Source organism: Tyto alba, unplaced genomic scaffold, assembly GCF_018691265.1.
Source record: "Tyto alba isolate M040663 unplaced genomic scaffold, T.alba_DEE_v4.0 Super-Scaffold_7, whole genome shotgun sequence".
Taxonomy (NCBI): domain Eukaryota; kingdom Metazoa; phylum Chordata; class Aves; order Strigiformes; family Tytonidae; genus Tyto; species Tyto alba.
In genome coordinates this window covers 18,654,827-18,682,756 of record NW_024881328.1, presented here as the reverse complement: position 1 = coordinate 18,682,756, position 27,930 = coordinate 18,654,827, and the positions used below count along the sequence as shown (strand labels likewise).

Sequence of the window (27,930 nt, the reverse complement as noted above, 5' to 3'; positions counted from 1 at the left end):
GGGGGCCTCTGGGCTTCCTCCAGCCACATGCTGCCACCCGTGCCTCTCCCCGCTGAGCCCAAGGTGCTGGGAGAGGTTTGAGGAGGGGGATGACCGGCGCGGCAGCGGACAGGTGGGCTGGGCTGTGCCGCAGGCAGCGTGCCCCAGTGCCGGGGCGGGACTGGTGTGGCGTGGTGCTGCCCGCATCCTGCCCCTGAGCGGGAAGCTCGCTGAGTGCTGAGACCACAGAAGTACTTAGCGATCGCCGCATCCTGAAAGAACCGGAGCCAGAGGCTGAAACGTCCTGGAAAGCTCAGGGCACTCTCACCACTTGTCCCCCGGGGTTGTGCAGGCAATTAGCTGGAGTCCTGCTCACTTCTACCATCTCCGTGCACTTAGCGTGGGTTCCCCAGGGAGGGAGAGGCAGACAAACTCCTTACATCCCCCTGCCAGGGCATGTAGGAGCTGCCCGGGCAGGGCCGCATGGTCTCGGGGCTCAGGAGAGGTGCATGGACAGGCGTATCTCTGGGGACAGCGACTCTTTGGCCACAAGGATGTGGGGGCACCCTAAGCTCTGCACCAGCCTTGCAGGAGCACAGCTTTGAGACATTGGGCTGGCCAAGGAGACCAGGTGTTGACTAGCACAGCTCCTGTACCGTTGGGCTCAAGCACCTCATCTGGGCTCCCCAAAAGCTGTGAGGAGTCAGGTTCCCACGAACACAGGTCAAGGGTGGGGGGGTGGCAAGGCATTCGGGGGGCAGTGACACAAAGCCCAGGGGAATGCTGGCTGCTGGATCCACCTGATGCCACCGTGGGGATGCTGCTAGGCTCTCCGGCATGGCACTACCTTGAGGCCAGGAGCTCTGGCACGGTGCTGGGGCTAGCACAGCTCAGCATCCCCTCACCCTCGAGGTGCACAGGAAGAGGCAAAATCTTTCATGAGGCCGGTGATATAGCTGGGGAAAACAGTTGCTTGTGAGTACATGTGCCCAAAAGCTTATCTCCCTTTCTGAATCATCTCAGTTGGCCTAGTAAAAGATATTGCCTTTCCCTACCAGGCTCACCATGCATGCACCCGCCTGGGCAGATCCCGCAGTGCTGTTTCGCTGGCAATGGGAGCAGAGCAGAGATGCAGAAGAGCAGAACCACGTCCTTGGGGCCAGGGAGGACAGGTTGGGATTGGGGAGGACACCCAAGGTGGGACGGGGGGGCTGCGTTCCCCCAGCCTGCTTCCCACATCAGAAGCGGGAAGCTCCCGAGAGGGAAGATGAGGAAATCAGCGGCGAGGATACCCGGGGACAGGGAGGAGGTGGTGCCCAGGCCCAGTGGGGCTGGAGGAGGGCAAGAGGGCTGGGCTCTCTCCTGCAGATGCCCGAACCTGGCCCTGCGAGGCCCCAGAGCAGCGCAAAAGGGGCACTGCACGGCCCCGCGGTGTCTGCAGCCATGGGCTGGCAAGGCTGGCCCTGCCCAGCTGTGCTCCCCTGGCCTGTGCTCCCCAGCACATCTCTAAATCCATTAGCTTTGCATAATTAGATTTTTCTCAATTACCAGATTATGATAATTAACATCTCATTTGCAGGAGGCAGTGCCTAATCCCGGCATTGCGCTTGGCTCGGCGCCAGCCTGGCTTGCAAGGCTGCCGGCGCTGGGATGGCAAACAGCAAAGCAAACACCGGCGCAGGGGAGCCCTGCTGGGGGGCCAGGCAGCCTCAGGGATGCGTCCAGGACCCCCCAAAAGCTCTCCACCATTACTGACCTGGACCTCACCTGCACTGCCTGGCCAACTCAGCCTGCCTGGAGGGCTCAATCCCCAAAAAACGGCGGGATGAGAGCCCGTGCAGGGACAGCATCCACTGGCAAGGGGAGTCATCAGGGTTTTAGAAGTGGCTCAGGCACCCATGTGGCTCTGGAGCTGCAGAAAACATCCTGCGATGTCTCCTACTGCAAGCAGCCACCAAGGGAAACCGCGAGAGAGATTAGCATCATGGGCTGGGCTGGCATGGCTGCGGTCATTAAGGGGCTTGTTAATGAACTTTCCTAGTCAATAATGTGGCCGAGGAAGGACAGGAGAGCAGGGTAGCGGGCGGCAGCCGCCAGTAAGGTACCAATCTTCATCATGGGAAGGCAGGCAGTCCAAGCAATTACTGCCCATCAACAGAGCTTCATCCCTAGTAAAATAATAGAACAAATATTAAGAGAAAAATGCTTCTGAGGACCTCAAGGGCAGGGGAACGGGGAGCGATAAAGATGTGCTTGGAGCTCACACAGAATAAATCTGCCCAGTCCGACTTGATTGCCTTTTTTGGGTAAAATTGCTAAATGAATCGATGGAGAGGAGACAAGAGGTGTGATATATCAGGTTTTTATTAAAGCATTTGATATAGCATCTCAGGGAATTAATCCTGGTTGGTGGGGACAGCCGTCCCCCGCCTGGGCTGGGTGCAGCCGAGGAGGCAAGGGCGATGGGGTGGTCCTGGGGTGCCAGGGCAGCATGGTGGCATCCAGTGACACTGGTGTACACAGTGCCGGCGGGGGCAGCCCCTCTTCTCCCACCCCAGGTGAATGTGCCACAGGTCCCACGCCGTGGCCTGGCTCCCGGCGCGGCTGTGCTGGGAGCACCAGGGTTGCATGTGGACAAGCTGGATGCAGCCCCATGCCCGGTCCCCACGGGGCGATACCCATAGCCAGCCCAGTGCCCCCCACTGCAACTGTTGGACGCCACCACCTCCGTGTGCCCAGGGCTGTCTGGTGGCTCTTCTGCTCCTGCCACGGGTTCTGCCTGCACAGCTCTGGCTGGGAAGCGGCATCAAGCGTGAGCAGTGGTCATGCCCAGCCAGGCATGACTGGCTGGGATGTCTCAAGCCGTTCCCGCGCGTCTCCTTTGCATGGCATTTCTGATCTTCTGCCTTGAGCGTCTCCAGGCGGGGGATCTGATCCTACTTCTCTGCCCAGCATGGGCGGCAATTTCGGCTCATACAGGCAATAAATCAGCCTGCTTGCCTGGAGGTGCCTGCTCGGCTCCTGCTGCTTCAGCTCAAATTTCCGTCTCAGATTACCCTGGGCTGCCTGAGAGCCGGCTGCTTTTGTGCTGCTTGTCCAAACTCCCTCAGCTCCGTTTGTGTCACCAGGTTTTGCCAAAGGCCCTCGAGTGTCCCGGTGCCCAGGAACAGCAGCTCCCAGCACCCGGTCCCCCTGGGCAGCCCTGCCGGGGAGCAGAGCTGCGCCAGCCCCGGCTGCTCGACACTGCTGGATGAGGAGCTGGGTGAGCCTTGGCAAGGCGGCTTCGCTCACCCGCAACGACATTTGCTCCTTGGCCAGATCAGCACAGGGTCAGAGGTCCCAGGCCAAATTTCAACATGTTTTTCTCAGCGGGGGAACAGCCCAGATGCTGGAAAACACTTGGAACATTTCTCCTTGAAAACAGTTTCTCCTGATGGGATGCTCACACTGGGAGCACCACACGAAGCAGTTACATTCCCAGCTGGACTCTCCCTTCCCCTCACTCAGGAGTCCCTCTTGCCACCCCCTTCATCTCCAACAGCCCCTTCCCCTGTCCCACCAGTGCCAAGGAGATGGGAACTGGAGGTGCTGGCAGAGCCGGGAGGCTCTCCCATGGAAACAGCCCTGCCACGGGGCAGTGAGCAAGGGAGTCCTGCTGCTGGCAGCACCCACAAAGTGATGAGGGCCCTGGGAGCCATGAGATGCTGAAGGAAGACACTGGAGAAGGGGCTCGTGAAGGCACAGCTCACCGCAGTGCCTGGTCAGCCAAGCTGCTTCATAAGAAAGGCACTAAATATGCAGGAGAACATTCAGACATCTCAAGTAGGTGTGATGAGCAAAGCACCAGTGGTTTAGGGGCCGAGCCGAGAGAAAAGACCTGTGTTTTTGTGGCATCAGCAGATCTCCCCCGTGCCTCCTACTTTTGGGGTGACAGCGAAAGCTATTAAATGAGGCGCATGTGCAGTGGTCGCAGCAGCAGCAGCCTCTCCCCTTCCTGCTATCTCCTCTCCCCGCAGCCCAGCTCCCTCCTGCACCAGCCTCTTTCCAGCTCCTCGTGCTGGTGTTAATCCCCTAATCTGTGCAAAGCAACAATTTTCTGTGTGGCACAGCGACTGGTTTGAGATCTGCATCCTTCCTCCTCCGAAAGCCAGCTCCTTATCAGCAGCAGGTATCAGGTGAGACAGGCAACATCTACCTCTGATAAACCCATGTTTTATTTTGCCCTATTTCCGTTTATCTCTGAGCCCATAATTATCCCTCATCTTGCAACGTGTTGTACTGCCTGGCGTGTTGAGGAGCAGAGGGGATGCCTGTTTTGCAAGGCAGCCATGGACCACAGCCTCCTGCCGGCAGGGTTTGAGGAGCCGGTGAGGCAATGCTTGGGGACAAATCCTGCCCTCCACGCTGGCCACTGAGCCGTCCCTCTTCTCTCCACACCCAGGCCGCGTTCCCTTTAATCTTGCACAGCAGCGGAGATGGATTTTCTCCCTGTGAGCCAGATGTGTTGCACGGAGCATAAACACCCGCGACAGTTGTTGTGCTCCTCGGTGCGAAGGCATCAGATGTCTGCATTAAAACAAAGCTCTCCACTTAATTACTCAGGCTGATAATTCAGCGCGTGGAGGCGGCTCTGGCTGAGAGCAGAGGGCTGGATCACAGCTGGGACTGGAGAGCCTTGGAGTGCACATTAATCCCGGCTCTCGCAGCCCTGATTAACGGGGTTGGAAACCTGCCCACCCTGATCATTCCCAGGGGAAGGGTCTGTCCTGGCACCCATTCACCGCCCCACCAGAGGGGGCCCAGGCTGGTCTCTGAGGGGCTCTGCTGACCCCTCACCAGGCCAAGGTGTCTCCAGCCCAGCATCTTTGGGGTGGGATGGTCCAGGACACGGAGGACCGTCACTTGGAGGGTGCTGTGCTGCCCCGGGCACAGCCATCCGCTGCATCTGGAGCCCAAGGGAGCCGCACACAGGATGGGGAGGGCAGAGCCCCAGAGTCACCCCGTGCAGGGACCCGCTGCCTGACCACGGCTGGTGGGAGCTGGAGCCACCCCCGGGGCCACGCTCAGAGCAGGACCAGGAAAAACACCAAAGGCTTTCTCCTTGGGGTCCAAGGTGTCTGCTCCTGCTAACCTGCATTTCTCCTTCCATGGACCAGCAGACACCTCCTGCGAATTCACCTCGCTCCCCTCAGTCAGCACCAGGGCCCAGGGCTCTTCCTGGGGGAGCCTCTCACTCAGCTATCGGGGCAGGCACATGCCCTCGGCCCATTAGCACCCACCCTGCTCTGCCAGTCTCTCCCAGGTGGGGTGCTCATGTGTGGGGCTGCTCCCACTGAACAACACATCTCCCTTGGCCTCTTCCTCCAGCCTCCTCCCACAGCCCCTACCTCCTTCTCCAACTCCTCACCTCTCCCTATCCTTCCCTGACCCCAGTGCCTGGTCATCCCTGGATCTGGGGCATCCCTCTCCCAGCAGAGCCCCCATCCCTGGGCACTCTGCAGGCTGGAGCTGCTGCAGATCTGCCTGTGGGGTCCTGTCTGTCCAGGGAGACTGACTTCCTCCAGCTCTGCTCCTGCCCTCTTATCTCTCCTCCCCGGGCTGCACATCTCGCTCTGTGGCCTGGGTAAGCGGGAGCAATAGAAGCCATCCTGCCCGTGCTGAGCACCCAGGCTGGTGCTGGGCACGCAGGGCAGTCAGGCCCAATGCAGGCAGGCAGGCAGCTGTGGGAAGGACCATCCCAGTGGGGCCCCAAGGGTTAAATTGTCATGTATTCAGGGCCATTCGCTGGCCAGGAATTACACTTTTATCGGCACGCGGTGCTGCTGCTGCTTGAATTGGGACTGGGAACTCTATTTCCGAGCTCACCCAAATTATTCTCGAAGAGATAAAGCGCGGTGCAGAGCAGCGCCGGCGCTTCATTAACATTCCCCAGCCCATTCAGCTTTAAACGAAGATTGCCTGCCTCGGAAAATGATAAAATTGAACATGTGAAGCAGGGCATTATGTTCCATCAGCCGATATTATTTCCCACGCAGGGGCCGAGCAGAGACACAAACAGCTATTTATGCAGTGCCTGGCCAAGCTGGGGTGGCTTGGGAGGGGGGGAATTGGGGGGACACAGGGTGTTTGTGGCCCCCCCCCCCCCCCCCGTTCCTGAGCATGAGAGGGGCTGCCTGCAGGCTGCCAGGGCTGCTCTGCCCTCCTGTGGGGCTTCCAGGCTTGTACCCAGGGTGCAGGGTAGGTCTGGGGACCACAGACCTGCTCCGTGCATGGGATGAGGGAAGGGGCTCAGGGGTGCATGGGGTCCCCCAGGCAGTGCTGGCCATGCCCGGGAAGGCTAGGGCACCTCCATCTGCTGCCCTGCCCCAGGGGATGCGTGTCCCCTCCTAGGGCTGAACAAAGCGGGTGCTGGCTCCATGCGCAGGGTGGGGTGCCGCTTCTCGGGGCTGGGGGCTGGGTGGGCACCCCCTGGGGAGCACTCGCAGCCGGGGACTGTGTGCCTTGCTGGAAGCAGGCAGCGGAGGGGCTGAGCAGGCAGGCAGGGAGGGCTGAGCAGGCAGGGAGGGCTGAGCAGGCAGGCCCCCGGGGCTGTGATTGGATTTTGCTTGGCCATGCTGAGCCTATCGATCCAGCCGTAATTAAAGTCGCTCCAAAACCTGACTCATATTCAACCTTGGGAGGAAGGAGCTTCTCTGAGAAACACCCTCTGCTCCCCGTGCGCCAGCACAGTGGGGAGCTCAGCCCTGCAGAGGTGCTGCCAGCCCATCTCAGCTCCCTGCTGGGCTCTGTCCCCAGGGGGGACCCTGTTTTGGGACTGCCTGGGGCCTGGGGCAGCAGCACCCCATGAGGTAGTGTCCCGGCCCATGTCCCCAGCACCGCATAGTCCCACCAGTGACCCTGATGAGGTTCAGCCCTTGGGGTGGGGGTCTGTGCTGCCTCGACCCTATACCCCAGGATGAACCCAGGCTATTTTCTCACCAAGTGCCTCAGATACATCCCTGGGATGTGGGGGTGCTCCCCCACGCCCCTTGCTTGTCACTGCCTGGGCTCTGTGCAGGACCAGCACTGGGAGAGGAACCTGTTGAACCCACAGATGTCCCCGAGAGGCAGTGGGGTGCTGGGGGGGGGGACCTGCTGCCACGTTCCCACAGGGTGCAAAACCTCTTCTCCAGGTCAGAGGCAGCTGGGGAGGTGTGAAGGCAGGTTAGGGGCCTGCGAGCAAGTGTGAATGTGTGTGTTTGTGTGAGTGAGTGTGTGTGTGTGTGCAGGGTCTTGCACGCCCAGCCCCGCCGCCAGCCCCGATGCTATTCCCGGTATTCGAAGCAGGTCGGGACAGGCACTGTGGAGGGGGAACTGCCGTTCACTGGGGGCCCCCTCAACCCCGCCCGGAGCCCCCGCGGGAACGCAGGGCCACCGGAACGAGGGGGCTGCGGCAGGGAGGGGGCTCGGGGCTGGGGGCTGCGCAGGGGAACCCCTGGGCTGGGGACCCCGGGGGGGCACGGCACCCCCGCAGCGCCGGGCAGCGGCTGGGCTTTGAGGCGGGGAGGTGGCTCCATCTGCAGGACGCGGCCCTGGCCGGGAGTCCCGGTGCTGGGGGTCCCCGCCGCCCGCCTCTCTCTGCATGCGGGATACGGGGGGGGGGGGACGGACAGAGGACAAGGACACCGGCTCCGCCTGCTGCCCCCCCCCCCCCCCCCCCTCCACGCCGCTCCCGGGAAGCGGGGCTGTGGGAAGTGGTGCCGGCAACCAGCCCCCCCTCCCGCACCCCTGCACACCCCCAGTGCGCCCCGCGCCCCCAGAGCACCCCGCACCCACCGGGCCTGCTCCCCTCAAGTGCTCCCATCAGATCCCCCCGGTGCCTGGGCGTCCCCCCTCAAAGGCGACCCCCCCCCTCTCCCCCGCACCCTCATCCTGCCCCGGGCTCTTGTCCTGCACCCCTGCAGCCAGCGCTGCCGCCCCGCACCCCTGGGCACCCCGCGCCCAGGGCGGGCTCCCCCGCGCCGGGAGCCGTCGGGGCGGTGGGTCGGGCGCCGGGGGCGGTGGGAGGTGGAGGCGGAGCCGGGACGGGCTCCACCCCGGCCCCCGGCCCACATAGGCCGGCCGGGAGGGCCCCTCGGCTCCGGAGCTTGCGCCGTCCCGGGGGCGCACGGGGGGGACCGCGGCGGCCGGGGAAGAGCGTGGGGCAGGAGACTGCGGGGAAGGGGCGGGGGGCGGGCGGGCTGTTCCCGGGAGGGGTGAGGAGGAGGAGGGGGAGAAGAAGAAGAATAAAGGGGGGTCCCGTCCCAGGGCGGCGGGATGCTGCGGCAGCGCTGCGGGCGGCTCCTGGCCCGGCTGGAGCGGGCGCTGCAGCTGCTGGAGCTCGGTGGCAGCGTGGAGGAAGGTGGGTGCGCGCAGCCCCTCGGCCTGGGGCACCCCCGGATTTACACCCCCCCACCGTGGAGGCTGAGGGACCTGGGGGCCGCCCCCTGCCCCATCCCGGCTGGCCACCTGCTTGTGTTGCCCCCCCCCCCCCCAGACTACATCCAGATTGCTCGGTGCTTCGAGGCGACGCGCCAGAGATGCTGCCGGCTGGAGCAGGACGGGCGGCGGGCCCGCGAGCAGCTGGCCCGTGTGGAGGCCGAGCGGGCGGCCTTGGAGGTGAAGCTCAAGCACGCCCGCAACCAGGTGGAGGTGGAGATGAAGAAGCGGCACCGGGCTGAGGCAGAGCTGGAGAAGCAGGTCGGAGGGGGCCTGGCCTCAGGGGTACCCCGCGGAGCTGGCTGTGGGGATCCCAGCCCACTCACCGCTGCCTCGTTTTGTTTGCAGGAGCGCAAACTTCAGCTGGTCTTTGAGTCCCTGATGCGGGAGCCATGGGGCAGCGGGGTGCTGAGTGGGGAGCAGTGCTCCATCCTCAGCGCCCTGGCCGGCCAGCGCCTCGGGGTGGCCCTGGCACCGGGCAGGAGGTGAGCAAGGCTGGTGGTCTTTGCCTCAGCCCCTTGGGCAGTCCTGGACTTGGCTGTGCCCCTCTCCACCTCACCTCTGCTGGGTTCGAGGGGCTGGGTGGGCACAGAGGGGCTCGGGCTCTCAGGAGTGGCTGTGTGAGTAGGTGCTGGCTGGGGGCAGGCTGCCCTGGCCAGGCTGACCCCCAGCTTGCTCCACAGGTCATCTGCAGTGGATGAGTCCTGCCAGTCCCTCCTGTTGCACTCGGATATCAGCTACGACCGCACAGAGGACGATGTGGTAAGGAGCGACCTGTTGCAAGACCCAGCGTTCCCCTCCCCAGCAGCGACCGGGTGGTTTTTCCCCACTCCTGCAGTGGGGCAGTCCCTTGGCATGGCCGTGGTTAGGTGTGGGCTGCCGTCGGAGCCGGAGCATGGAAGCTGGGGGTGCTCCTGGCCCCGTGCAGCCCCGTGAGCTCCAGCTTCCCGGCTGCCTTTCAGAACGTTGACACGACGGTGGTGCGGACCCTGAAGCGCAAAGCCCAGGAGAGGCAGGTACGAGGGAAACGCTGGGATGCGGCAGCGTGGGGGGGCTGGTGTTGAGGTGGGGTCTGCGCCCCGGCGTGGGAGAGGATCCCCTGGGTCTGCTCTGGTCTCCTGCACTGTGCCCCTGGGACCCTCTGCCCGCACAGGTCAGCAGCCCAGGCTGGGGTGCTGGCCCTGGGCCACGCAGGGTTAGGGCACCCAGATACTTCTCCATCCCAGTACAGGAGGCTGCACGGAGCCTGGCAGGGGGTTTAATTTATTGATGCTCAGCTGGGAGCGTCATCTCTCAGCAAACCTCCCACAATCAATAGAAACTCCATTACCCTCCACCGTGGCCCAGCAGGGCTCCTCAATAATTCATCCACACGTGCGGGCATCCCGCACCCTGCTCTGCTCACACCTCTGCATTGCAGGCCTGGACTGACCTCCCCCAGCCCCAGGGCTGGTTCTGACCCAGGTGGGGGGCCTGGGTCCCCACAGTGCCTGGTGTGGGGCAGGCAATGCTGGGGGGACAGGGTGAGGCCCAGGACCTTTTGTGGGGCTGAGACCACTTAGCTTGGATACTCTGGAGTCGAGGGAGGGGGGGGGGGGGGGGCAGACTCATGGAGAGCGACCCTGCCTACCCTTCACCCCATCTTCTCTGTCCCCAGCGTGTGTCCCTGGCCCCTCAGATTGGCCCTGTGGTGGTGGCAAAGCGGCACCGTTCTTCTGTGGCACCCCAAAACGTGGTGAGTAGGGACTGCAGTATGCCCTGGGCAGGGATGGGGTGCATGGGCAGACCTCGTGCCAGAAGGTCACGCTGCAACCTTCAGTCCTCACGCACCTGTGGGGCTGTGGGGTCTGGAGGTGCTCGGCTGACCCTTCTGGGCGCCTGTGCCCTTCAGCCTGTGTCCCCCTGTGCCCACGGTGACAGCATCCCTGGCTGTGCCAGACCACAGGGACATGGAGCAGGCGGAGCAGAGCTCACGGGGGGATGTTGGAGCACTGTGGGGCTGCAGCCAGTCATGGTTCTCACTTTCCCCCCCCTGCTCATCTCGGCAGGCGAGTGTCCCCCCTGTGTCCCCTCCTGCTGAGGTCCCAGGCCCTGCTGGCAGCGTCCTGCCCGCTGCTCTGGTGCCACGCCGCTGCTCTCGCCAGGGACATCGTATCTCCACACGTGCAGGTCACGGGAAGGGCTGTGGAAGGGGCTCGTGGGTGGTGTGCGACCAGCCTTAGGGTGATGCTGTAGCAGGGGAGGGAGGGGATCTGTTGGGGTGTTTGTCCCCACTGTGAGGGTACTGGGGTCCTCTGGACATACCACATGCCACTGTCCCAGGGCAGCTGGGATGCTGTAGGGGTTCCCTGGGAGGTGGGAAGCCTCCCCATGTCCCAGCCAGGAGCTGGGGTGGTTTGCCTTTTGGGACCCTTCCAGTGCCTCCTCTCTCTCTCCAGAGCTGACCACAGTGTGGGGCACCAGTGAGGACGTGGGCTGCCGTGCCCTGGGGCAGGAGAGCCACACCGAGGGTGGCTCCGTGGGGCAGCCAGCACTGGCCCCCATCCCCTCGCCTCCACAAAGCCTCCCACCACTCCAGCACCAGTTCACCTCCAAAACGGTGTGTGTCCCAGCCTCTCTCCCTCCTCTTGGCTGCTACAGAGAAAGGAGCTGGGCGGGGGGCGAAGCTCTCCTCCATCCTCCACCACCCAGCTCCTCCTGCATGGGGTGGGGGGTGAATAGAGGCAGTGGGGGCTGGTTTGGGGGGGGGGGGGGGGGGGGGGGATGGAGTGATCCTGGGTATCTGCAAGAAGGGGGGGAACCTGACCCTGCTCCCCCCTTCTCCAGGTGATCCGCCCTGAGCCATGCGGTGCCTGTGGCTCCCGCATCCGCTTCGGGAAGGCTGCCATCAAGTGCCGCCAGTGCCAGCTGCTGCTGCACCCCAAGTGCCGGGAGCAGTGCCCCAGCCGCTGCGCACCCCGGCCTCGCCACCGTGCCTGGCCCTGTGAGGTGAGGGGGGCACGGCAGCGCTCAGGGGCTGCCCCGTGTCCCCTTGGGGCTGGGCGCAGGCACAGAGCGGGTCGGTGTTGTCCTTCCCAGGGCGTGCTGGCTGACTTTGCTCCCCCCACGCCACCCCTGGTGCCCGCGCTGGTGGTGCAGTGTGTGACCGAGGTGGAGAGACGAGGCTTGATGGAGGTAGTGGCTGGGGCGGTGGGGGTGGCGATGCCGTGGTCCCTGTGGGGCTGAGCCCTTCTCCCTGTGCCCCAGACAGGGCTGTACCGGGTGCCGGGCATGGAGCAACAGGTGCGGGAGTGGAAGCAGAGGCTGCTGCGGGCTGGAGGCATGCTCCCCGCCCTCCGCAGCGTGGCTGACATCCACGTGGTGTGTGGGGTGCTCAAGGATTTTCTGCGGGGGCTCAAGGAGCCGCTGGTCACCTTCAGCCTCCATCCTGCTTTCCTGCAGGCTGCTGGTGAGCAGGGGCCCTGAGGTGGCGGGAGGGGGGAAAGGGCTGCTCATCCCCTAACACGGCTCCCGGGTGCTGCCACAGACATCCCAGACGATGCTGCCTGCAGCACAGCCCTGCGCCACGTGGTGAGCAAGCTGCCCCCAGCCAACAGGGACACCCTGGCCTTCCTCATGCTGCACCTCCTCAGGTGAGGGGTTCATCCTGACAGGGGGACCCAGGGATCTGTCCCCATGTCCTGGATCTCTGCGCCTCAGGGTGGGGAAGCTGGGCTGAGGATGGGGGTCCCCTTGGCGGGGGCAGTGTGCTCACACTGTCCCACCTCCCAGGGTGTCGCGCAGCCCCGACTGCAAGATGGACATCCTCAACCTGTCCCGTGTGTTTGGTCCCACACTGGTGGGACACAGCTCGGCCAACCCCACGCCGCTTGTCATCATGGAGGACACGCCGCGGCAGTGCAAGGTGAGGGGGGTCCCTGAGGCGCGGGGTGTACCCCGGGTGCTGCCAGCATCCCCAACCTCCCTCCCTCCCCGCCCAGGTGGTGGCTCGGCTCCTCTCGCTGCCCCCCGACTTCTGGAGAGGCTTCCTGGGGACAGAGCAGGAGAACCTGGTGCCGACAGCGACCCCAGGGAAAGAACGTGGTAAGGCACAGGAGCCCCGGGCCTCCCCCCTGCCCTTGCCCCGTGGCTGCTTTGAAGGGTGCTGGGTGCCTGTAGCTGGGCTGGGGTGCAATAGGCATCCCCTACCTCTGTCCTGCAGAGCTGCTCTTCCACCCCGTCACCTCCGTGGAGCCCAAGCCAGGCCAGTTGAGCCCAGTTGGCACCTGCTGCCTCCCCAGCACCCTGCGGAGCTGCGTGGGCACGGCCGCCCGGCCCCCGTGAGTGCTGCTGGCTGTGGGTGGGGGGCCCAGGAGAGCTCGCTTTTGCACCCCTGACTCATCTCTCCCCACGCAGGCAGGGGCCGGCCCCGAGGAAGGTGGGCCGGTTCTTCCCTTCTCCCATATAGCCTGTGGCTCCCTGGGGACACGGAGCTGGCACGGTCAGAGGAGCAAAGCCTGCGGGACCAGGCAGCTGCCTGGGGGCTGGTGGTGCCCAGCTCCAAGCCCAGCTCTGCTTCCCTGGGGCTTGGGGAGCAGGGCTGGCTCTGCCCAGCTGTGGTGGTGGGCACCCCGCCCCAGCCCTGTACTTAAGATTGGGTTTGTATTAAATGTTTGCAGCAAAACAAGGTTGGCTGCGGCTGCTGTCTGTCCCTCCCTGCTGCTGCCAGGTGCTCAGTGGCATGATGGAGCCTGGCTGGGCAGCAGACAAGAGCTGTGCTGACAGTAAGGGTGAGCAGTGCTCCCCAAACCCCTGCGGAGTCCCCTTCCCCCCGCTCTAGCTGAAGCCCTCCTCCCCCTGCCCTGGAGCTCAGGATTCTGGAGGCCCCTTTTCCAACCCAGATGTTGGCCTCAAGTAATCAGAGCTGCTGCTGCTCAGGGCAGGACAACCTTATTAAAGCGTTTCCAGACTTCCTGGCACCTCAGCGGAGGCCCCTTTAACTCCTTCCTCCCCTCCAGTCCTGGCGCTGCAAAGCCCAAGCAGGGCTGGGATGCACAGTTCGCTCCCACCAAAAGGGGGAAGCTGGATGAAACTGTAATGGCACAAGGGCTTGCCTGCGCCCCCCCCCCCCTATAACTGTGCACAAGGGACAGCCACTACCAGGGGAGCTTAGGGGAAAAAGGGCATTACACAACAGGGCTGAGACCAGCCCAAGGGCCACATCCAGAAGCCAAGAAACCTTTGTCTGTACAAAAAGCCAGGCCAGCTGCGCAGCACAGGAGATTCATGGTACAATCCTGAAAGCAAGTGCTCTGGCTCAGTTTCCCCCAGCTCAGGGGTCTTCAGCAGCGGGCAAGGAAATTAGCACATCCAAGGCAGAGGCAAAACTGAAGTTTAATGTGCTTAAAGCCAGAGAACAGCTAATCCCCACCCAGGACCAGAGCAGAACTGGCATGGGAAAACACAGGGCTGGGAGCAAGGATTTGCTGCAAATCCATCAAGCCAGGGTGGTACTGGATGGATAGAGAATCCCTAATGCAGTGCCTCCCTGAAGGTAAGAGGTGTGATGGGGCCCTTGGTGGAGTGCAGGGCCTAAACACAGACCTCCAAAACCGGAGGTAAGGATGGGGAGGTAAGTAGACAAAGGGCAGTGTTGGTTACCACAGACAGACTGTGCCAGCATCAGCTGGGAACTGCCTTCAAGAAAACCAGGCTTTTTTGAGACAGAGCAAGGCACTAGCTCTCTGTGACCTGCATGCATGTAACACGGTCTCCTGTGGATGTGGCTGGTGTGAGGGGAGACATGCAGTGAGCCCCCAAGCTACACCCAGGGTGCAGAGGAGGCTGTTGGCTCACCAGGGTGGCAGGGGCCTGCTACCATCATCCTGCAGCCTGCACAAGTCTCAGCCTGATGGGAGCAGGCTCGGCAGGGCTGGCAGCTCTCCTGGCTCACGCTGAGCCCTGGGGGGCAGAGGTGGTGCTGCGGGAAGAAGGGGTGCTTTTGCAGCTCCCTCCAGAGCCAGCAGCCTCCCTGTCCAACCCAGCCCTTGTGTGCCAGTGCCCTCAGGCCAGCCTGGTGCTGCTGTTCTCCCAGCAGTAAGCAGGAGCCCAGCTCAGGCTGTTGCAACCACGCTGCTGAACTTGGGATCTTCACAACCAGCTCTTGCAGGGTGAGCTGCTTCTGCAGAACAGGCACACTGAAAGCTCCCCAGCCTCTGAGATGGGTCGAGACCTTCTGAGGAGTTGCAGACAGCAACTGATGCAGGGAGAGCCTGGTGAGGGGTGGCGAGATGCTGGTGATAGCGCCCTTTGGTGGAGAAACACCCAAAGCTGGACTGAAGGTGCTGCAGGCAGTGAGTGTTCCCTCAACAGCTCCCTACACGGGCACAGAGCCTGGTGCCAGGGCCACGTGCTCTCCCCTGAAGCCTTCGCCCTGCCCCAGGGCTGGTCCCTGGGCTGCGAGAGAAGCAGCACTCAAAGCTGATGCTCACCAGCTTTAATGTCTGTCTGGAGTAGGAGTCAGGCACTTGCAGGGATCCTGGCCTGCACCTACCCTTCTGGGGGTGCTGGGAACCTCCCAGGAGGTGAAGCCTCAGCACAGGCTCTGGCTGTGGGACACAGCAGGGAGTGGGTGGCTGGCGCTGGGGCCCCTAACCCAGCAAGCTGCTGACTCACAGGATAATCTGGTTTTTGTAGCTGCGGCTCAGCTCCTTGTGAGGAAGGACGATGGAGTTGAGAATAACAACTTCAGCGGGGATGGTGACGCTGCAGCCTGCGGGAAGAGCACAAAGGGGTGAGCAAGAGGGGAGAGATTCTGCCCCCCTGTGCAGAGCTGGGGCAGGTGGGTGAGGGCAGGACGTACCCAGGATTGTGATGGATGGTGTGAGGCGCCCGTCCCGGAAAAGGGTCTCGCTGTCAATCTTGGCATAGGGATCGTTGGGGTTGGGGTCACTGGGCGTTCCTTCAACCCGGGCCCAGCGCCCGATGGTGCTGTCCCAGCCCACGATGGTATTGAGGACGCAGGTGTGGTCCTGGGGTGAAGGAGAGGGGCAGGAAGGGTGCTGCTGCCTTTCTGCAAGGGGTGGGGGGCTGACACCCCCACCCTCAGGCAAACCCTACTTACGTGGAGTGAGGCACCGTGCAGGACGATGGACTCTCGCACACGCACACCAGCTCCCACCGTCACCCCCTCCCCAATGGAGACGTTGGGGCCCAGCTGTGAGGACAGAGGGAGGCGATGAGGTCAAGGACAACGGTGCCCTCAGCACCCCCGAGCCTCGCCCTGCCACAGGGACCCCCAGGCCTGCACTCACCACTGCAGTGCTGTCGATGGAGGCCGTCGGGTGGATGTACACATTCCCTGCAACACAAGGCAGCTGTGTCAGGGGAGGCAGCTCACGGGAGCATCTGCCTCTTGGATCAGGGGAGGTCCTGCCCATGGGTCCCACTGCCTCCCCAGGCAGCCCCCAAAGTGGTGGTGAGGGCTGTCAGAGAGGTACCTCGGATGATAGGGCCTCCAGGTTTGTTCTGGGCCAGCCTCTCGGGGTGGCTTTTGCTGTACTGGTTCAGGTAAAGGCGGCTGGCATAGATAGCAGAGCTGGGGGAAGAAAAGCAAAAGATTGTTATTGCCTCTTCGGCACTACCAGGGCAGAGGAGGGCCCCAGTTCAGCAGCCCGCACCCACTCCCAAGCCCTGTCTGGGCACCCTTCTCTCCCAGCCTTCGTCGGGATCGCTTGATCCTCCTGCTGCGCCAGCTCTAGCCCCAGCCCTTACCCAGCTGACTTGATCTGGCTCCAGAAGCCATCAGTTTTGTAGACATAGAGTTTGCCGCTCCCAGCCAGTGCCGTGAAAACGTCCTGCTCTAGCCGGATCACTTCTGCACGCTGCCAGCCGTTGGAACTCTCTTCTCTGCAAATGAGAGGCCCATTAGACACCCACCCCAGTCACGGGCTCAGCCAGGGACCCCAGCAGCTACCCTCCCCAAATCCAGGGGCTCCGGCAATCCTAGACTCCTACCTAGCCATGCACTTCTCCCCAAAGGTGGGGACAGCCCCACTGAGCCCCAGAGCAACAGAGGGATAGGGCCCTGCCAGCTGAAATAAGCTCTGAGACAGAAGTTGAGGGTGCAAGAGCTCCACCCAGTCATGGTGGGTATATGAGCAACAGCTCCTGCCCCTGCTCCAGAGCCCTGCACAGCTGGATTTTTGCTTGGGTGGTGGCAGAGATGTCAGGTGAGAGGCGAGCTGGAGCGGGGAGCAGAGCATTCCTGAGTGGCAGGCTTGCTCAGCCCCTTGTCTGGAGCTGAATGAGAATGGGGTGTGGGAGGAGAGAAGGGAGAGGGGGAGACTCAAGCTGGCCGGGAGGGAAGCAGAAGAAAGAGCAGCCTTGCAGAGTGGCCTGGAGCAGGGAGGAAAGCATGCGTTACTGCCAGGGACAATCCAGGCCAGAGAGCAGCCAGTGCAGACACAGAGGGAGACTTACCCAAGGTAAGGACAGCTGGTGCAGGACCAGGAAACAAGTGAGTGATGGCAGAAGAGGAGAGAAGATAGAGAAAGAATGGAGGATGAGCGTGCCGCTGCAGCCCTGGGAAGCAGTGGGGCGGGAGGGACACAGGGCAGAAAGAGGCACTCACAGCACTAGCTCCTGCTGGTTCCTCTGGAAGACCTCACCGATGTGCTGGAAGATGGCAGGCGTGAACAGGTAGATGCCACAGTTAATGATCTCGCTGACAAACGTGCTGGGCTTCTCCACGTAGTGCTGGACCTGAAGGCAAAGGAAGAGACACGAGTCCCAGGGTGCAGCCCCCACACCCAGCATCACACCCTCTGTGGCACTCTGGTGCAACACCCGCTGCCCACGCTATTCCCAGCTTCCCCGAGGCCCTCCGGTACCTCCTGCGTGTCTGCATTTGCCACAATACAGCCATAATTCAGCGCCTGCGTCCTGTTGGCCTGCAGAACAAGGATGTGTTAGCAACGGTGGAGCAGCGGGCGTGCGGAGGCAGAGCAGATGAGACCCGGAGCTCACACCCAAGGACCCATCCACCGCAGGAGCCGCTGGCTTTTCCGCAAGCCCGCGGCCGAGCGTCGCCGCTCCTCTGCTCCCCAACACTGCCACTCACTGTGGTACCCAGAATGACAAAGCTGTGCACGTCCCCGTGCTGCTGCCGAAACTCCAGCATCTCCCGCAAGGGGAACTCTGAGCACACGTCCGCGTTGAGGACAAAGAAAGCCTCAGCACCACCTGACAGGATCTGGTCTCGGAAGTGATAGATGCCACCACCCGTGCCCAGGGCTGCATACTCCTGGAGATACCTGCGAGCCAAGCAGGGAGAAAAGAGAGCTTAGGGAAGCGGGTGCCTGCTGGCAGCGACCAGCAGCAGGGCAGGGAAGGGCTGGCAGGGGCTGGAGAGACATAATCCTGCCATACAGCGCCGGGGCTCACGCGGACGTTGGCACAGGGGAAGAAAGTTGTGGCAGCTTGGAGTTGTGGCGGAGAAGCATCTTTGGCGCAGGAACCAGCCAAGGCAGGGCCCAGGGCAAGGGAAATTTGGCAGAGCTAATGTGGGAGAGGTCAGCTGTGCCCAACCGTGGTGGGGGCTGGGGGGGGGGGGGGGGGGGGGGGGGGGGGGCTGACAGCCCGGGGGGAGGCGGGCAAGAGCCGAACCGGGTGGTGGCACCGTGGGTACCCCGGGGGGGTGCGAGGGCTCCTGCCCACCTGATGGGGATCTTGAACTCCTGCTGCGCCGACACCAGGAAGCGGCTGAGGGCTTCGTGGGGCTGGTAGAAGCCCATCAGCAGGATCTCCTTCATGCCGGGCACCTGTGGGGGGGGGGGGAACGGAGGGAGGGGGGGGAGGGTGACCCCGGAGCCCCCCCGGACCCCCGCCCCCCCACCCCTCCCCTTACCTTGGCGCAGGCCTCGATGTGGTGCTGCACCATGGGCACCCCGGCCACGGGGAAGAGCGGCTTGGGCACCTCGAAGGACAGCGGCCGGAACCGGGTCCCTGCGGAGCACAGCGGGGCGGCGGCGGGGGGGTCGGCGGGGCCCGGCACCGGCGGGACACCCGGCACCGGCGGGACCACCCCCCCCACACACACACCCCACCCACCCACCCCCCGCGGGCCCGGCCGCACTTACCCTTCTGCGGGCCCCCGATGAGGATCACCGCCTTCAGCGGCATGGCGGCCCCCCGCAGCTCCCGCAGCACCGGGCCCGCCGCCGCCGCCGCCTCCCCCGCCACTTCCGCACACGTGGCTGAGACACGTCAGCGCGCCGGGGCGCTCGCGCGTCGTCGCGCCGGGCGGAGAGCGCCCACCGACCCGCCAGGGGGCGCCGCAGCGGCGGGAGGGGAGGCGCGCGGCGTGGGGGGGGGGGTGCGTGGGTGTCCGCGGGGGGCCGTGGCCGCGGGTGGGGTGGGCTTACAGCCCGTGTGGGCGGCGGGGTGCCCCCCGCCGGCACCCACCGCCGCCCCCGGGCCCTCCGGCTCCCGCTACTGTCACTCCACGTTGGCGAGCGCCCCGTGAGCCAGCCCCACCCCCAGCTTTCCTTCTCCCCCGTGTCCGGCACCCTTCCCAGCCCGGACCCACCGGGAAGCCCTCCTGGCTTCGGGGCCCCGCATTTTGGGGCAGCACCCGCCCGAGGTGCCGAGCCCCCGGCGGCAGCTCTGCCCACGCTTCCCGTCGCCACCCCCACCCCGCCCCACGTCCCCTCCCGTCGAGGCTCAGAGGCGGGACCGGCTGCTCAAGGTCTTTATTGCTGCTCTGGCACGTTGCTTGCTCCAAACCACGGGGACGTTGGCAACTCCGGAGTCCGGCGGAGAGGAGGGGACAGGGACAAGGGTGGGGACAGGCAGAGGTCTTCTCCCCAAAGTCAAAATAAATAAAGCCCTATCGCTACAGCAGCGCCTAGAAGATGGGTGCCCAACCGCTGCCCCCGGCCCCCCACCCAGAGCACCCCGGCCACACTGGAGCATCCTGCTGCCAGCCGAGGAGGGGGGTGGGAGGCTCGGTGAGGCCCCTGTGGGGCTACACCGTGGCACTGGGGGGTGGTGGGGGGGTGCATTGGGGGGGTCTGGGGACGGGCTGGCGGCGGGGCGCAGGGCGAGGGCCAGAGCCGGGTGGGCAGAGCGTGAGCAGCGTGGGCCTGAGCAGACGCAGGAGGTATGCGTGGCACGTGGGTGCCCCCCTGCAAAGGAGGAGGGGTGGGGGTGCCAGCCAGCCCCCCCCCCCCACCCCGGTGCGGGGCGCAGCCGACAGCCCTGGGGAAGGCACCGGTGTCAGTCCTGGGGCCACAAACCCACTTGCCAGGACTGGGGCTGGGAGGGGCGGAAGGTAAGGGGCTGGCAGCCCCCGCTCCCAGCCGTGAGGACCGGGGCTGTGCCGGCTGGCGGGGGGACCGCAGCGGGGGCTGCGAGCGGGCCCCTCTCTGCAGGAACCACTGGAGCAGCCTCAGTCCTCGGGCGCTGGCGTGCAAACCGGGGGGAGCGCAGGGACCCCCGCGCTGTGGCCAGGGGGGCAGGCTGTGGCGTAAGGCACACGGCTGGCAGGACCCGTGTGGCCAGGGCTGGCCGGCGTGCTGGCGGATCTCCTGCTTCCCCCGTCCCCATCCCATCGTTTTCCTGCCCCTCTGCCGCGTTCTCCATTCCTCGCAGCAAGGCTTCCCGCCGCCAGACCCTACTATCAGGCCAGCTGGGGCTGCACCTCCCCTCTCCATCGGCATTGCCAAAATGATGCCGGCCACCAGCATCCCCGGCGACAGCGTGTGAGGTCCGTGGGCACATCCTGGCTCCTCCTCGGCCGCCCCGTCCCACGGCCCCTGGAATGTTCCTCTGGCTCCTCGGCCCCTCGCGGCCGTGGCCGAGGCACCGGCTACTGTGGCCCCGGTGGCTGGCCACCCTGGTAGGAGCGGAGTAAGACCTTGTGCTTGGTGACAGCCTCGCCGCGGCGCCGCTGGTGCTCCACCAGGAACTCCTTCAGGCGGTTGGTGGTGAAGGTCAGGGTCTGGCGGCGCAGCTTCATCAGGTAGGCGTCCTGGAGCCAGGCGTTGGCAAAGCAGTCCTTCACCGTGGGGCGGCTCCTGGGGCAGGGGCGGCTCCGCGTCAGGGGCCACGGGGTGCCCACCGCTGCTGCACCCCCCCAACTCTGGCCACCACCCCTGCCCTGCAAGACCCAGGGGGTCCCAGCCCTCTCCAAGAGTGGAGATGGATCCCAGGGCGCTGGGTTCAGGAGATCCCAGCCCTCTCCAGGAGCAGGGATGGACCCTGAGGTCCCAGTGATGATGCTCGGAGGGGCCCCGTGGGGCAGAGAGCTGCCCGCCTGGCCCGGTCACGGGCGCAGTCTGGGGCCACATGTCCTCCCTGGTCGGGGCAAACACTCACCAGGGATGGACGGCGAGGACCTTGCGGATGAAGAGGGCAGCACTCTGCGAGACGTTGGGGTACAGCTTGAAGGCATCAAAGCGCCCTGCCAGGATGCGGTTTTCTGTCTCGATGGGGTCCAGTTCAAAGAACGGTGACCGTCCGCTGAGCCTGCGAGGGTGGATGGGGTGGCACGGGCTGGGGGGCAGCAGTGGGAGGTCACCTGGCACCCCTTGCCCACCCACCCCTGGTGTGGGACAACCACAGCTGCCCAGGGTGTCTCTATCCCCATATCCAGCTGGGATAGCTCTGCAGGGCTACAGCATCCTCCAGCCCACCACCAGCCTGGTGCCCCACATGGCACCAAGCCCTGGGTGGGGCTGACTATACCTCAGGGTGTTCATCCCCCAAGCCCCTTCTCTTACATGATGTAGGTGAGGACTCCAACACCCCAAACATCTGCTGCGGAGCCCACAGGGTCCCCCTTCACCACCTCTGGCGCTGCAGGCAGGGGAGCAGGTCTGTCATACGTGCTGGGGCCCAGCCTCAGCACCCCCAGCATCAGCAGCACCCCCATCACCTCCAGAACCCACAGTTTCCCCAGCACCCACAGCATCCACATCACCCAGAGCCTTCCCAGCACCCACAGCAGGCACAGCACCCCACCATTGCACCCTCCAGCAACCTTCCTTGACGCCCCTATACCCTGCCAGAGCCCAGCACCTGCAAGGACACCCCAACTGCCCCACAGCACCCAACCTCTCCCACTTGAGCCCAGCAGCCCTACAGAAACCCTCAGCAGACACTCGCAGCACCCCAAAGACCCCCCAGCTTCCCCAAGGACACCTCAACTCCTCCCCATTCCCAAGCCCCCCAGTGCACGGGCACACATGCACACCTTGGGCACAAGCGTACCCCAGATTTGCCCCCGCCCCCATGCCATGCACCCCCAGTGCCTCACTCACACATGTACTCCAGGGTGCCGACACGCCGCCCCAGCTGCCGCAGCACGAGGGGGTTGTAGGTCTGGGCGCTGCCAAAATCGATGATCTTGAGGGCGTTCATGCCCGAGACGACGACGTTGTCCGGCTTGATGTCGAGGTGCACGATGCGGCAGCTGTGCAGGTACTCGAGGCCCTGCAGGAGCTGCAGCACGTAGCTCACCACGTCGTCCTCCGAGTAGCGAAACCTTGGGGGCAAGTGGCATCAGCGGGTGGCCCTGTGTTGGCAGCTGTCCCCGGCAGCCCCGCGCCCACCCGGTACCTGTCCACGATGCTGTAGAGGATCTCCTTGCCCGTGCAGTTCTCGCAGATGAGCACCAGGTAGCGGGGGGTGATGTACGCCTCGTGCAGGGCCATGATGCGCTCGTGGTGCAGCGCCTTGAGGATCTCGTACTCCTGCAGCACGCTCTGCTTCCGCTCCGCCTCGTAGGGCACGATCTTGGCCATGAAGTGTTTCCCCGTGGCGTTCTCCTTGCACAGCCGGATCACTCCGAAACGGCCCCTGCGGCACAGGGCGGTGCTCGGCATCCCCGACATGGGGTGGTGGGGGGAGACACACACCCCTGGCAGAGCATCCCGTCCCACTGCTACTCACCTCGCCTTCTCATCCAGGAAGGTGTATGGCTTCTGAGGGACGCCCTGCCGCAGTGCCGTGCTGTCTTTTGCCCCCGGAACCCCGCTCTCGGCTGAGGGCTCCTTGGAGGATGGGGCGGTGGGGGGGAGCTCCTGCGCAGGGGGGGATGTGGGGGGCATGGAGACGAAGGAGGTGACCATGTAGGTGGGCATCTTCCGCGCGGGTGTGGCGTTGGGGGTGGGAGACAGCGTGGGGGCTGAGCTGGGGGTGGTCGACACTGGGGAGGACTTGGAAGGAGATGGAGCCCGCGGTGGGGGGGCCGTGTCCGTGGGGGGTGTGGGGGAGCCCTGGATGGGAGCGTCTGTGTGGGGTGAGGCAACAGTCCGAGGCGGGGTGAACATCAGCTCGGGGGGCACGCAGACAGTGATGTCGGGTGGGAGCTCGGGGTCTGGTCTCAGCCCCTCCTCATGGGGCGCAGGGGCCTGGGGGACCCCCGGGGGGACGTCTGCCTGCGCTGCCCTCTCTGCCTTCTGCTCCTCTCCCTTGTGCTTGCGGGGTGGCGTGGTGGTGGAGGGCCCTGCAGCCGGCAGCTCCAGCTGCTCCACAGGTGTCTGGGTTGAACGGCTGGAAGCCACCTTCTCAGGGACAGAGATGGGGACAGGGACAACGATGTCCTTAGCTGGGGCAGCCTGGGCATCTGCAGGGAGCAAAGGGAGGTATGAGCCAGGCAGGGGTGAGCCCGGAGTGGGGTGCAAGCAGCTCCCCATTTCCCAAAACCCTGGGGGGAAGATCCCCTAGGTCTCAAGGACCCCCAGAGCATCCCAGAGGCCACAGCCCCACAGCCAACCCCACAGCAGCCCCATGCACTGCGGGACAGGGCTCACATACCTGTTGCCTCGAGGTACACCTTCCCCGAGGGGGTGCTGTAGGGCCCCTGCCCAGCCTTGTTGACACAGGCCACCCGAAATTTCGTGGCGCTCCCGGGGGGCAGCTCTGTCACGTTGAAGTAGCAATCGGCAATGCCGGTGCTGACGATCTTCCACTCGTGCTCCCCTGCCAGGGTGGGGACAACGTGAGGGGAGGGCAGCCCAAGGGCAGTCCCCTGTACCCCACCCCTGACCCGGGACCCTGCTGAGCCCCAGGGGACAGCAAGGGCACTTTTGGCCTGGCTTGGTGTCCCCATGCGAGCCCATCTTTCTGGCTGTGGCTCCCAGGGGACGGGAGGCAGCCCCACATACCCTCCATCCTGCGCTCCAACGTGTAGGTGCAGGGGGCTTTGCTCTCTGCAGGCTTCCACAGCACCAGCACCGTGTTCTTGTACTTCTGGGGGATCTCCGGGGTGCCTGGCCGCCCAGGGAGGCCTGCAGGAGGACAGGCAGGGTGGGGCTGGGCACTTCAGCCAGGGGCAAGGTAGAGCTGCTGTGGTTGTGAGGGCAGCACAACACGTGGGCTGAGACGCTGGAAGTGCCCATGCAAAACCAGCCTGTCCCCCCTCAGAAGCGCCAGTCTCTTGCAGATGTGGAGAGCGGAGCTGAAGTGACTTGCTCCGACCGGTCCCCAAACCCTGGGGCGTGTTTTCCAGCACATGCCCTCTCCCTGCAGGGCAGCACCTCTGTCCCCCGAGGTCCCCCCTCCGTGGCGCCTTACGTGCCACAGCCAGCGTGCAGGAGCTGATGGCCGTGCCCAGGGCGTTGGCGGCTGCACACTCGTACAGTCCCGCGTCCTTCCTGGAGACCTTGGCGATGGTGAGCATCTGCCGGCCATCCTTGCAGGAGACGACGTTCAGCGCGTTGTCTGGCTGCAGGGACCTCTTGTCTGCAGGGGGGAGCAGAGGAGAGGGATGCTACAGTGCACCCCCCCCCCCCCCCCCGGTGCTCAACTGCCGAGGCAGCGCAGGCAGCCCCCCACCTTTCATCCAGAGGATCCTGGGGGTCGGGCTGCCAGCAGGCAGGCAGCAGAGGGTCAGCGCCTCTCCCTCCAGCAGCACCTGGTCCTTCAGCTTGATGTGGAAAACGGGGGGGAAATCTGGAGAGCAGAGCCGGGCAGGGGTCAGGCTGGGGCAGTGATGTGCACTCACCATCCCACCCCAGGGTTGCACCTACCTGACTCGCTGGGTGCATGCAGCCGGCCGGTGGTGGGTCCCTCCTCCCGCAGCAGGCTGGAGGGGATGCTGGGCTGCGAGGCCACCTTCTCCTTCTTGCCCCGCGAGAGCCCCCAGCGCTCCCAGCGGGACCGCTTCTGGCTTTCACCCCCACCTGCGGGCACCCAGGGTGGCTGAGAGCGGGGCCAAGCCGGGGTGGCTGTGCCCGCCATGCCCAGGGCAGCTGGGCCACAGGGAGCTGGCGGGGCCCCCCCTTGTCGCTCACCTTTGGCGGAGGCAGAGGAGCGAGTGCTGCCCTCCGAGCGCAGGGACTCAGAGGACGGTGCGGGTGCCGGGGGAGGCCCCAGCCGCAGGCTCTCCCCTTCGGAGCTGGTGCGTCGGAGCTCCCCGGGCCCCTCACCCTCCGGCCGTTCGTCCGACAAGCTGCGCAGCCGCGCAGAGACCCGCTCCACCGTAGCGCTGATCTTCCTCCGCACGGCCACCACCGGCGACTCGCTCTCCCCGCCGCCCCCCGGCTCCGACCTGAGGCTCTCCGAGTCCCTCCGGTCCTTGGAGCTGCCCAAGGCCAGGCTCCAGGAGAAGCGGCGCGCCCCAGACGGGGTGTCACCACCTCCGTCCTCCCCCCTGCTCTTCTTCCTCTCGGCGGGGGGTGTCCGCTTGAGGAGCACGGACATCCTCCGGAGGAAGCCCCTGTCCTTCTCCACCTCGTGTAGGTCCTGCACTGACTTGGACTTGGCCGCCAGCGTGGTGGGACGGTCCCTGCGCAGCTCCAGGGGCACGCCGGCCGGAGTGGGACGGTAGATACCCTCGTCGGGGGCCGGGGGGTTGGCCAGGTGCCGGTCCTCGGAGCGGGAGCGGGTGAGAAGCTTCAGCCCCCGGCTGAGGGATGACTCCCGTCCCCGCTTGAACTTGGCCTCAAAGACCTCTTCTGAGTCGATGTCCTGGATGAGCAGGGAACTGGAGGAGCCGGTGGGCTTCACCTCCCTCCTCGGTGCTGGTGCTGGTGCTGGCACGGGGGGCTCGGCAGGGGTGGCTGGAGGAGGCTGGGGGGGTTCCTCTGTGGCTGGCTCCCCACCTCTCACAGCTCCCATAGCTTGCATGACCTTGGCGTAGGAAGACATTTTGGGGGTTTGGGCACCAGGGACCGGGGGCTGCAGTGGGGTGGGTACTCCCATCCTGGCAGCCCCCTCCCTGCTGGCTCCAGCAGCTTTGGTGGGCGTCTTCTCCTCTTGTCCCCTGACTGTGGGCTTCTTCCCCACGGTGGTGGTGGCCACACTAGCCCCGGGCTGTCCACGCTCCTCGGGGACGCGCCTCCTCCCCAGGGCTCCCTTGGCGGCAGGGGCCCGAGGGACGGCGACGTCTGACGCGGTGGGTGCCGGTGGGCCAGGGGCATCTGCTGGGGCTGTGGGCCGGGCGTCGGAGAGGGCAGAGAGCGAGGGGGACTCCTTGAGCCGCTGGGCCTCCAGGCAGGCCACTGGGATCTCCAGGGGCGCGCCGGAGCGGCGGTGCCGGACGACAGGCTCGGCGTCCCCGTGGCTGAAGGAGCTGCTCTTCTGCAGCCGGTGCTCGGTGGGGAGGAGGCGCGGCGAGGTGGCCTCGCTGGAGGCTGCCCGCACCAGCCGCGGCACCGCCGGTGCCGGTGGCTCCAACCGGCTCGGCCGCGGGACTTTCTTGTCAGGGCCGACCCCCAGGGTCTCCAGGAGGGGACCCCGCAGGCCGCTGACCTTGCCGTCCCCGGGGCCACCCCGCAGCAGCCGCTGGCGCATCAGCTCCAGGCGCTGGGCGTGATCGTCCTCCCCCCAGACCCCCTTCCGCCGCGGCAGCTCCATGGAGGCCGCCTTGGCCAGGGCTCGGCGGGGGTCCCGGCCTGCCTCTGCCCCCTCCTCGGCCCCCTGGGGCTGGTGGAGCAGCAGGGCGCTGTCAGCTGAGCCACCCCTCTTCAGCTCTCCCCGCCGGCTGCTGCCTGGGGACTCCAGGCTGGAGCCCTTCCTCATGGCTTTGCGGGGGTACTCCGGCCGCTTCTGGGCTTCAGGGGCTTCTTCATCGGAGGAGCCGGGCGCCTCTGCCTCCGCACACGGCCGCCGTGGCCCAGAACCCCTCGGCCGCTTCCCCAGGGCCACCCCGGGCTTCCCCACAGCCTGGCTCTGCCACTCCATGGCAGAGACATCCCCTGGGGTGACCCCCTCCGGCCGCGGCCCCTCGCATGGACCAATGGCCTCATCGTCCGTGGGAATCTCATTGAGTGACATGCGAGAACCGGAGAATTCCACCTGGTGCGGCATGGGGATGAAGGGTAGCTCATCCAGGTCGTCTGAGTCTGAGGAGGAGGACAGTGCCGGTGACTCCTTGAGGTGCCGGGGCACGGCAATGGAGAGGTGGTTGGACGTGTCCTCCAGCAGCTCCGGGATCGGCCGCAGCACCATGTTGCACTTGTAGCTGATCTGCGAGCGCTGCAGCCGGTGGAAAGGGCTGGATCAGGCCTGGGCGGGTGGCACGGCATCATCCTGCCCAGTGCACGTCACCCCCATCCCGCCAGCATGCCGGCCTGCCTGCCCCCCTCCCTCCCCAGCTCCTGCCTTCACCTGCCATTTCCGACGGGAGAGGAAGAGCTTTAGGTGGTCGGTGCTGATGACCTTCCCCTTGGCCAGCGTCTGTGAGGCGAGGGGACAGTGGTGTCCCACAGAGCCTGCAGCAGGCTCAGGGGAACCCCGCTGCTGCTGGGTGCCGGGTCCCTGCACAGGCTCACCTTGAACCAGGGATGCTCCAGGGTCTGCTCCGCATTGGGTCTCCTGTGAACCAACACCGCCGGGTGAGAACTGCCCAGGCTGGGGGGCTTTGGCCAGCCCCGGGGAAGGGCAGGAGGGTCTGCTTGCCTGTGCTGCACCCCAGCAGGGCTGTGCAGCCACCCTGCCCTCAGGCACCCCAATGCACAGGGCGGGGGGGGGGGGGGGGGGGTCCCCACCCTCCCTCGAGCACAAGGCTCATGCCAGAGGGGCAGGGACCGGGGACCCTGCAGCACTCACAGCCTGTCGTTGACCAGCACTTTGATGACAAAGCCTTTGGCTTCCCGGGTGAGCCCCTGGAACATCCTCTCCTCAAAGGCCACGTTGTAGTTGCGGATGTTCATCAGCGTTGTCTTGTCATTCTCCCCCACGAAGGGGGAGATCCCCGTCAGGCTGCCGAGGAAGGGACACTGTCATCGGGCCGTGGGGACATGGGGAACGTCATGGCAAGTACGGGGGACTGAGGGCAGGACCTCGGACCCCAGTGCTGGTGCCATGAAGAGGGCAGAGGCAGGAGTGGCTGGGGAAGGAGGCTGATTCTGCAAGGAGTGACGTGCATGGCCACAGCCCCAGCACTGCAACTGGCAAAGTGGGGGGGGAAGGGTGTCCCTCCCGTGGGGGTCCACTGGGGCACTTACCAGAGGTAGGCGATGACCCCCACGGGCCTGTGGAGAGGAGAGCGCAGTTACTGCACAGCAT

At 65.1% G+C, this 27,930-nt stretch overlaps 3 protein-coding genes across 8 annotated transcripts in view; 1 reads left to right on the top strand and 2 right to left on the bottom strand.

Moving 5' to 3' along the window:
* Positions 1 to 8,274: 8,274 nt before the first annotated feature.
* Positions 8,275 to 13,068, top strand: LOC116959751 (rac GTPase-activating protein 1-like). Its single transcript, XM_042784158.1, has 16 exons — positions 8,275 to 8,359; positions 8,495 to 8,697; positions 8,785 to 8,921; positions 9,120 to 9,198; positions 9,399 to 9,452; positions 10,094 to 10,171; positions 10,485 to 10,605; positions 10,875 to 11,035; positions 11,263 to 11,424; positions 11,515 to 11,610; positions 11,683 to 11,884; positions 11,963 to 12,068; positions 12,208 to 12,340; positions 12,417 to 12,519; positions 12,638 to 12,755; positions 12,832 to 13,068. The coding sequence occupies exons 1-16, from the start codon at positions 8,275 to 8,277 to the stop codon at positions 12,881 to 12,883; spliced, it is 1,890 nt and encodes a 629-aa protein (XP_042640092.1). The 3' UTR covers positions 12,884 to 13,068.
* Positions 13,069 to 13,790: 722 nt separating this feature from the next.
* Positions 13,791 to 18,682, bottom strand: GMPPA (GDP-mannose pyrophosphorylase A). 3 transcript variants are annotated; one of them, XR_006164574.1, is made up of 14 exons: positions 18,555 to 18,682; positions 18,323 to 18,420; positions 18,133 to 18,236; positions 17,537 to 17,729; positions 17,307 to 17,366; positions 17,048 to 17,178; positions 16,897 to 16,911; positions 16,189 to 16,323; positions 15,915 to 16,012; positions 15,729 to 15,775; positions 15,539 to 15,631; positions 15,278 to 15,446; positions 14,969 to 15,187; positions 13,791 to 14,871 (listed from the first exon to the last, which is right to left on the bottom strand). XR_006164574.1 is itself a non-coding variant. In XM_042784337.1 (13 exons), exons 1-13 carry the CDS (start codon positions 18,595 to 18,597, stop codon positions 15,087 to 15,089), a joined length of 1,287 nt encoding a protein of 428 aa, XP_042640271.1. In that variant the 5' UTR covers positions 18,598 to 18,682; the 3' UTR covers positions 13,791 to 15,086. The 3 variants fall into 3 exon arrangements, 2 of the variants coding, with proteins under 2 accessions (XP_042640271.1, XP_042640272.1); XM_042784337.1 differs by having other exon boundaries at positions 13,791 to 15,187; XM_042784338.1 differs by lacking the exon at positions 16,897 to 16,911 and having other exon boundaries at positions 13,791 to 15,187.
* Positions 18,683 to 19,149: 467 nt separating this feature from the next.
* SPEG (striated muscle enriched protein kinase) overlaps positions 19,150 to 27,930 on the bottom strand; it is a 31,492-nt gene continuing 22,711 nt past the window's right edge. For all 4 annotated transcript variants that reach the window (XM_042784088.1, XM_042784090.1, XM_042784089.1 and 1 more), the window contains 16 exons: positions 27,870 to 27,896; positions 27,472 to 27,624; positions 27,195 to 27,237; positions 27,031 to 27,099; positions 24,714 to 26,898; positions 24,450 to 24,602; positions 24,256 to 24,372; positions 23,995 to 24,162; positions 23,586 to 23,708; positions 23,236 to 23,400; positions 22,369 to 23,044; positions 22,036 to 22,275; positions 21,738 to 21,961; positions 21,198 to 21,273; positions 20,794 to 20,943; positions 19,150 to 20,492 (listed from right to left, as the gene is read on the bottom strand). In XM_042784088.1, coding sequence (XP_042640022.1) covers positions 20,285 to 20,492; positions 20,794 to 20,943; positions 21,198 to 21,273; positions 21,738 to 21,961; positions 22,036 to 22,275; positions 22,369 to 23,044; positions 23,236 to 23,400; positions 23,586 to 23,708; positions 23,995 to 24,162; positions 24,256 to 24,372; positions 24,450 to 24,602; positions 24,714 to 26,898; positions 27,031 to 27,099; positions 27,195 to 27,237; positions 27,472 to 27,624; positions 27,870 to 27,896 — 4,777 coding nt within the window. In that variant the 3' untranslated portion in view covers positions 19,150 to 20,284. The remainder of the gene's footprint in view (positions 20,493 to 20,793; positions 20,944 to 21,197; positions 21,274 to 21,737; positions 21,962 to 22,035; positions 22,276 to 22,368; positions 23,045 to 23,235; positions 23,401 to 23,585; positions 23,709 to 23,994; positions 24,163 to 24,255; positions 24,373 to 24,449; positions 24,603 to 24,713; positions 26,899 to 27,030; positions 27,100 to 27,194; positions 27,238 to 27,471; positions 27,625 to 27,869; positions 27,897 to 27,930) is intronic.

Excerpts from the sequence above, each read along its gene's own strand:
- LOC116959751 (XM_042784158.1), top strand. The coding sequence starts at position 8,275 with ATGCTGCGGCAGCGCTGCGGGCGGCTCCTGGCCCGGCTGGAGCGGGCG. Across the intron at positions 9,199-9,398 it reads ACCGCACAGAGGACGATGTG|AACGTTGACACGACGGTGGT; the intron begins GTAAGGAGCGAC and ends GCTGCCTTTCAG. Across the intron at positions 10,606-10,874 it reads TCGTATCTCCACACGTGCAG|AGCTGACCACAGTGTGGGGC; the intron begins GTCACGGGAAGG and ends CTCTCTCTCCAG.
- GMPPA (XM_042784337.1), bottom strand. The coding sequence starts at position 18,597 with ATGCCGCTGAAGGCGGTGATCCTCATCGGGGGCCCGCAGAAGG. Across the intron at positions 18,237-18,322 it reads ACATCGAGGCCTGCGCCAAG|GTGCCCGGCATGAAGGAGAT; the intron begins GTAAGGGGAGGG and ends CCCCCCCCACAG. Across the intron at positions 15,447-15,538 it reads TGCACGGTGCCTCACTCCAC|GACCACACCTGCGTCCTCAA; the intron begins GTAAGTAGGGTT and ends CCTTCACCCCAG.